This window comes from Solanum pennellii, chromosome 5 (genome assembly GCF_001406875.1).
Source record: "Solanum pennellii chromosome 5, SPENNV200".
NCBI classification, from domain to species: domain Eukaryota; kingdom Viridiplantae; phylum Streptophyta; class Magnoliopsida; order Solanales; family Solanaceae; genus Solanum; species Solanum pennellii.
In genome coordinates, this window is record NC_028641.1 from 77,180,737 (window position 1) to 77,188,824 (window position 8,088).

The 8,088-nt window shown below is 32.9% G+C and overlaps 2 protein-coding genes across 2 annotated transcripts; one reads left to right on the forward strand and one right to left on the reverse strand.

Moving 5' to 3' along the window:
- Positions 1-336: 336 nt before the first annotated feature.
- On the forward strand, positions 337-3,377 carry LOC107019785 (monocopper oxidase-like protein SKU5). The gene is made up of 7 exons (XM_015220159.1): positions 337-477; positions 724-833; positions 1,086-1,356; positions 1,789-1,924; positions 2,012-2,366; positions 2,450-2,818; positions 3,116-3,377. The coding sequence occupies exons 1-7, from the start codon at positions 337-339 to the stop codon at positions 3,375-3,377; spliced, it is 1,644 nt and encodes a 547-aa protein (XP_015075645.1).
- Positions 3,378-4,096: 719 nt separating this feature from the next.
- On the reverse strand, positions 4,097-5,619 carry LOC107019945 (zinc finger protein ZAT5-like). The gene has a single exon (XM_015220301.2). It carries the CDS (start codon positions 5,390-5,392, stop codon positions 4,310-4,312), a length of 1,083 nt encoding a protein of 360 aa, XP_015075787.1. The 5' UTR covers positions 5,393-5,619; the 3' UTR covers positions 4,097-4,309.
- Between the last annotated feature and the right edge of the window lie 2,469 nt (positions 5,620-8,088).

Below are 8,088 nucleotides of genomic sequence, written 5' to 3' on the forward strand. Positions count from 1 at the left end.
TACAACACGAAATTATTCAATTTTTTCAGATAAAGACTGTTAGTTGACTGATCGTTTGAGAAATTATTTAATATGCTTTTCTTGCTTCTCATATTTTTTGCAATATTGCAAATGCACAATTTATTTATTTATTTATTTTTATGCCGGCATTCCATTATTCCATAATCAATTTATTTGTCTTAATTCTTTTGTCTAATTAGCATAATTTTCATCTCAAGTTTCTTAGTAAACTCCATCATTTTCATTCTCATTTGTTATAAAACACATTGTAATATTGGCTCTTTTTTTTTTAATCATCTTCATAAAAAATAAAAACTAATTTTTTTCTTTAATATAATGACATTTCTTAAGGGGTTGTTTGTTTTTTCTATATCATTTATTTTTGTTCTTCTTAATGGAGTAAATTGCATAGACATTTATCATGAATGGATTGTTTCCATTGACACAACTATTAATCCTCTTACATCTCATCAGTCTGTAAGTGTTTTTCTTAATTCCATTTTCTCGATTTTCGTGTCGTACTTTTATTTTTAGTCTGTCTGCCTAAAGAGCTCGTTTAATTTAGATGACGATTTTCAGAAGTCTTATTTCTCCTGGATTAGTCAAACACTGTCGTATAAATTGAGACAGAGGGTGTAGTGATCGTGTGTTTATTTATCGTTCCCTTTTTAGTCGATTGATTTAACAAAAATTGAGTAACAAACTTATGTTATATGTGAACAGGTTATCACTATCAATGGGATGTTCCCTGGACCATTGATCAATGCCACAACTAATGATGTTGTAATTGTAAATGTCTTCAACAACATAGATGAATCCTTGCTCATAACATGGTAGGTACAATAATCTTCTCGATAACGACGTTATTTGTTTGAATAACTTTTGGCTACTATATAGCCAGATGTTGTTATAGAGAACATATAATATAACGTAATATGTTTGGATTGGCTACTATAACGAAATGTTGTTAATATAACGTAACACGAAAACATGGCCTTTTCTCGGGGAACATTGTTATACATGATGACTGTTACAGAGAGGTTTGATCGTATATTGTGATATACTTTTTTTTTGTTTTGCTATAGGAATGGAATTCAACAGAGGTTAAATTCATGGCAAGATGGAGTTTCTGGTACAAATTGTGCAATTGAACCTGGAAAAAATTGGACATATGTGTTTCAAGTTAAAGATCAAATAGGCACATTCACTTATTTTCCTTCAATAAACTTTCACAAGGTTGCTGGAGGATATGGACCTATACGTGTCAATAATCGCAACGTTATAGCTGTCCCGTTTCCTAAACCAAAAGACGAGTTTGATCTCCTGATAGGCGACTGGTTCCGTACTGATTACAAGGTGATCAACACTTTAAATCTCTATACTGAATTGCGTGATCATCTCATCAAAAAGCTTAAGCTGTTACAGATAGTCCATGTTATTTACTTATATGACATCATAGACACCCCACCCCCCCTCCCCCTCGTGTGACTATCTCATCTAAACGCTTAAAAATTGTTAGAAATAATACATGTTTACGTCCTAGCTGTTTCGTTTCCTAAACCAGAACCTGAGTTTGATCTTCTGATTGGTGACTGGTTCCGTACTGATTACAAGGTGATGAACACTATAGTTTGTATGTTGAATCATACGACTATCTCATCTAAACGGTCAAGTTGTTAGAAAAAGCAACATGACCGCTCATGTGACTATCTGCTCTGATACCATGTTGAATTATACTTAGTTATATCTTTAACGTTTTTTTTTGCTCGTGCACCTTGCTAAAAGCAGTCTCTTAGGTCCTCTATACAAGACAAGCAATCGAATCAGTTCTTTGATATCCCCGATGCAATATTGATGAATGGTAAAAGACCTTACGATGAACTCTCAAGTTCGAAAAATCACAAGTCTTTTACTGTAACAAAAGGTAAAAACAGAACAGTTTTTTTCTTCTTATTGAATTTGATTCTTCTTCACCTTATACGATCATTTCTATCGTATTTTGCATATATAGGAATGACTTACAGATTCAGGATATCGAACGTTGGAACTGTCATGAGTTTTAACTTCAGAATTCAAAACCACAAAATGGTTTTGGTTGAGACAGAAGGTTCTTATACAAATCAGATAACACTCGACTCTCTAGACGTGCACGTTGGCCAATCGTATTCTGTTCTTGTTACTGCTGATCAAAATGAAGCTGATTATTACATTGTAGCAACGCCGAAAATGTTCAGAAGTAATGAAACTCTTGAAGGAATAGGGATACTGCACTATGCCAATTCTTTAACAACAGTTAGTGGTCCTGTTCCTGATGGTCCCGAGCCATTTGATATCGCGTTCTCATTCAATCAAGCCAAGTCTATCACGTAAGCATTACTTGTAACGTTATAGTCGACCCTAAGTAGTATGAAACTGAGACGTAGTTGTTGTTGTTGACGTGTTTTATTAGGTGGAACTTGACAACAGGAGCTGCAAGGCCTAATCCACAAGGAACGTTTAATGTGTCAAACGTGACGTTGGCTCAAACCTTTATTCTTCATGGATCGAAGAGTGAAATTAATGGTTGGCCGCGATATGTAGTCAACAACGTATCCTATTTCACACCCGATACACCATTGAAACTCGCGGACATGTTCGTGAATGGATCTGGTGTATACCAACTAGATCAATTTCCTACTCACTCTGTACATGATTCTGCTTCTTATGGAGTCTCTGTTGTCTCTGGAATCCACAAAGGGTGGCTAGAAATCGTCTTCATAAACGATCTCGATGTTATGGATTCTTGGCATTTGGATGGTTTCGGGTTCTATGTTGTGGGGTAAGCCTTATCCTCCAGTAACGAAACTAGGAATTTCACTAAGGGTGTTCATCGTTTAGTACTATTTTGAGTTATACACGTTTAAGTTTCAAATGAAGGATGTTCAACTGACTACGCTTCACTCTATGTTTCTACAACACTTTCTTATACATTCTTCACATACATTATATCAAAACTAAGGCATGTTTAACACTGAAGGCACATGAGCTACATACAATACCCCGTCTTTGCTACACAGAACGAAATGGACATATGAGTGATCGATTACTATAGCTTTTAACGTGTTTTTTTTTTCAGATTCGGGAATGGAGATTGGACACCAGCAGCACGTGAAACATACAACATCTTCGATCCTGTTGTTCGTTCAACTGTTCAAGTTTACCCTGGAAGGTGGACAGCAGTATATGTTTTTCTTGACAATCCTGGAATGTGGAACTTGAGATCACAACACTTGAAGAATTGGTACTTAGGACAACAACTATTCATTCGAGTTTTCGATGATAACCCTAACCCTGCTAAGGAGAGAAAACCACCTCAAAATCTTCTTTTATGTGGTTAGTGACATCAAATCCTTATACTAAGGTTGCTCAGCCAAAAATATTTACATTCGTTAGCTAATATACATAAATTATACGCTAATTATACATATATTATACATCTGTTGGCTATGTTTTTGTCTCGATGAACGACTATTTAAGTTAATTTCTTCTTCTTGTTCTTATAGGGATGTTTGAGAGTTCTATTTCACCTGTTCCAAGTCCAGCTCCAGCTCCACAAGAAGGATGGTGAAATTAGTTACTATTAATTACATGAAGTTTCTTGATTTTAATTTCTATTATGGTATCTTAAGTAACATTTACATTTAAAATTAAGATCTTGAGGCTTAAACATTATTGAATTTGGTTGCCTTTATTCTTTTGCTTATTGTTAATAAAAGAGTGACAAATAAAGATAACAAAATAGGGTTCGAAGAGTTACAATCACCATTACAACTATGTCTCGATCCTAAATAAGTTAGGGTCGACTGCATGAGTTGTGACTATACCACAAGTTAGGATGTGAAACACCGGGTAAATGGCACTAGTCAAACTACTATGATAATAGGACACAATCTTTACATTCTCAGTATATATAACTTAAATCCTTAATACCTATTTTTTCTAATCTTTTTGTACTTTAATATGGAACATCAATAAAGCTAGCTAGCTATCACTAATATCATAAACTATAACTACATTAAACTTTAGTACTTACAACTTTAATTAGCAATGTATGAAATTCATGAGGAATAAAGTTAAAGAATTTTTAACAATAAGAGATGAAAGAGTGATGGTTACTCTCATTTACCTTTTTGACAATATCCATGTAAAATCGCGATTGTTTGCGTATAAATCAATTTAATTTTTGGGTTTCATAGAGAAAAAGGAAAAAAAAATAAATGAACCATTGTATACGCAACCTGTAAACTCAAAACTCTCTGAATGTGTTGTGTCAATAATGACAATCAATAAGTTGTGGGGTGGTGGATAAAACAAGTGTTGTTTGTTGTTGTTCTTCTTCTTGTTGTTGTTGCTTTTGTGCTTGTTCTTGAGGATATTTTGGTGGATGTTGAAGATTTCTTGATTGATTTTGATAATCTTGTGGTGCTGGAAGATTAAGATCTAATGATAATCCATTTCTTGGTTTCTTCAAATTATAATTAGCATATTCTTGATCAATACTTAAAGGGCTTAAACACAAAATTGTATTGTTAATATTAGCACCCCCTCTATGTCTTCTCATGTGACCACCTAATGCTTGTCCTGAGGTAAATTCAGCACCACAATATGAACATGTGTGGATTCTAGGAGATTGTGATTTGTTGTAATTTGGAGCACTTTCCATATTTATATTGTTGAATTGGGATGAAAGAGGAGATAATGTTGGTGACAATTTGTTGTTGTATTTGTAATTTGGTGGTGTTGTTGCTGGTGGTGGTGAAGGTTCGTCTTGGTCTGAAAAATAGAAGAATGGATGTTTTTTCGGTTCGATTGTCAATGGCTTAGGTTTTTTATGACTTGCTCTGTGTCCACCTAGTGCTTGAAATGATGAGAATGTCCTGTTACATGTCTTGCATTCGTACACGTATGTACCGGCCTTGGCACCATTCCCTAGGTCGGTTGTTTCCACATACCTCTTGCTATTGAATTTTGTTTGGTACAACCCCATGTCATCATTGAAAAGATCAAGGAACTTTTTAGGTGGGGTCTGACGACGGTGATGATGATGATGATGATGACCACCTTGGGACAAGAGTATGAGACACTTGGCGGTTTCTTCTTCTTCCTCCGTGGGGACATCATCATCAAGGAAGTTTTTGCCCGAAGTGGTACATGGTGGACTAGAATCATTATTATTGTTGTCGTTGTCGTTGACTTCTTCTCCGTTAACCGTGCCATCGACGTTCGTGTCGCCGGTTGATGATGAATGTGCATTATTAATGGTCATGAAAGTGATTAGAGATTGTGGCCTAACACGTTTAGTGCGTTTGCCCTTAGAGACTCCACCCATCACTTCCTCTTGAGGAGCCTCCATCTCTCTTTTATTCAACGCAAACGTATTAAAAACATGAAATTGATAAAAACAACAACAATAATAACAATAACAATGTAACGATGACTCCTCCCCCCTAAAAAATTGAAAAATTAAAAGGGCGGGGGGATCGAATGCATGTAAAAACAAAAGAGAAAACGAAAGAAGATAGAGAAAGCGATGAGGACGGAGAGTAGAGGGTTATGAATTTGTGTGTGTATATATAATACACAAACACTTTATAATATACACCAAAAATAGTGAAATGTAGGTTTTTAGAAGTCAAATAAAAAAAAAAAAGAAAAAAAAAGAGAAAATTAAACACCATTAATATAATTACTGAATTAGAATGATACTAACTGAAAGTATAACCTCGTAATTCCAATACTTTTGGAGAAAGAAATTAAAAATGAGTGGTAGATAATGAGAGAAAAGTGGAGAAAACGCGTTGTAATACAATACACATCAATCAGATAATATGATCGTATTTGACTGAACACAAACTTTAAAAAGTTAAACTATTAGTATTATAATATTTGACATATTAACATTATATTACAAGATAAAGATCTAAATGAATCTCTTAAGAAGCATGTTATCACCTAGTAATGTGATTAATTAAAATGGTAATCATGAACTAATTATTTTGTTTCCATAATACTTTATTTTGATGGAGGAGTTGAGGACACTTGTATAGATTATATTGAGTTTAAATATATAGGAAAAATTTAATTATTATTTTTTAATATATTAGGCTACATGTATTACTATACTAGTAGTTTCTAAATAGTATTATAATTCCACTAATGACTCTTAACTAGTCTAGCTAGTAAGTTGAATCAACATGATTTTTTATGAAAACATTTTAGTAATATTTAACATTTTTGAAAAAATAAAAAGTATTTATATCGTTTAAAAGAGAGAAATGATATTTTATACAAACAATTATAGATTATGACTAGTATGTATAATTCTGGATGATGATCGAAAATTTTAAAAGACAGATAGATAACTAATAAGTATTTTTCCGAAGATGAACTATTTTTTTTAAAAAAATAGATAATATAAAGTGTATGATAGTTCATGCATTTTCCAAGTGGCATAATTTGTTAGTTGATCAATAATATTATGATTATTATTTGTATAAGAAGAATATATATATAAAGAGATATGAGTCAAAGGGAAGTTTGTGTATTGCACGTAAGGAAGTGCTTTATGACAAGCAAAAGGATTTAAGTTGATGTTATAAGCCACTTCTTCAACACTAAAGATTTAATACAAAACATAATCTTTTTTATATTATTCATTGTTTTGGAATCATATCAATACATTGAAACATCTTGTTTTCCTTTTCTTGTTTTGTCTTTGTTTTGATTTTTCACTCGGTGTTCAGTATCTGTTTTGGAATTCCATTAGTCTAGATTTGTATCGAGAAATTCCACTTTAGGGGTTAAATCGCTCCTTACGAAAAATTACTTTCATTTCCAGGACTTTGAACCTAAGACCTATGATTAAAGATGGAGAAAGACTTGTCATTTTTACCACAATCGAGGGTGATAGATTGGAATAATCATTTTTTATTTATAATTTAGTGTCCGATATCCGTTTCAGGGTCCGATTAGTTGAGATTCGCAATGAGAAATACTACCGAAGGTGATGAATTCTCGAGGCCCACGTTAAAAGATGAATGAATACTTATCACTCGATCACAACCCTTGATAATAATAGCTTGAAATAGAGCGTTTTATTTTTGTTTCTCACTCAGTATTCAGTACTTGCTTTGCGACCTAATGTAATTTAAATTCACACCGAAAAATTTCACTTCATACATTAAATTAATACTCCCTGTCAAAGACAACTTCATTCCTAGGCTCGTTAATGATTTAGCAAAAAAAAGTGGTATCGTGAAAGAAAGTCTTGTACAAACACATTATAACTTGTGCATCTATCGATTGATGATGTAAACACCAAATGCAGGTAAGTTTCGACCGGTCGGTGGTCTTCTATTTTTTATGTGTTCACTCATGATATAACATGATAAAACTTACAAGCAAATCAAGAGAATGACAAGTCAAATTGCCAGTAAAAGCCCATACTTACAACAAAAACAACAAAATTATATTGGGCTCTTTAAGCATGGTTTGGCCCAAATCAAGGCCTTCCATGCATGGTAGTTTTGGGCTTTGTCAGCTATCAAATTTTCTTTTTTCTTTTTCCTTTTATCCGTTTTTATATTCGAATTTATATTTTTAAAGTATCGAATGTAGCATAGGGTAAGGATTTTATTTTTTTATGTTGTTTCTTATAAAAAAAAACATGAACAATATCGTATCGTGTTAAAAAGCGTTTTGAGTATATAAGCTCAACAAACTAGCATACGAGAGTTGATGATTCTTAAGGACGAGTATGAAGATAACAAGGAGTGTAATAATTCGACGTTGCAATCAAAGCTAAGAAACAAGGTTAGCGGGGAAAATATATAACACGTGCAAACAAAATTTCATATTGACAATAGATAAAGAAAAGAAGTGTTATACATATAATACACAATAGATATACTCTAAGTTTGTTAGTCATTAATTTTTTGAGAAAATTATACATATGGAGTTAATTAATAGTATCATATCTTTTTAAAAAAATGGCATATATAAGAAGTGGATCAATCTGAAGAGGATGATAAATACGTTATTTTATTTTTA

Bases quoted from the DNA above. Each gene is read 5' to 3' on its own strand.
- LOC107019785 (XM_015220159.1), top strand. From the start codon at position 337: ATGACATTTCTTAAGGGGTTGTTTGTTTTTTCTATATCATTTATTTTT. The intron at 834-1,085 runs GTAGGTACAATA...GTTTTGCTATAG, and splicing joins GAATCCTTGCTCATAACATG to GAATGGAATTCAACAGAGGT. The intron at 2,367-2,449 runs GTAAGCATTACT...GTGTTTTATTAG, and splicing joins AATCAAGCCAAGTCTATCAC to GTGGAACTTGACAACAGGAG.
- LOC107019945 (XM_015220301.2), bottom strand. From the start codon at position 5,392: ATGGAGGCTCCTCAAGAGGAAGTGATGGGTGGAGTCTCTAAGGGCAAA.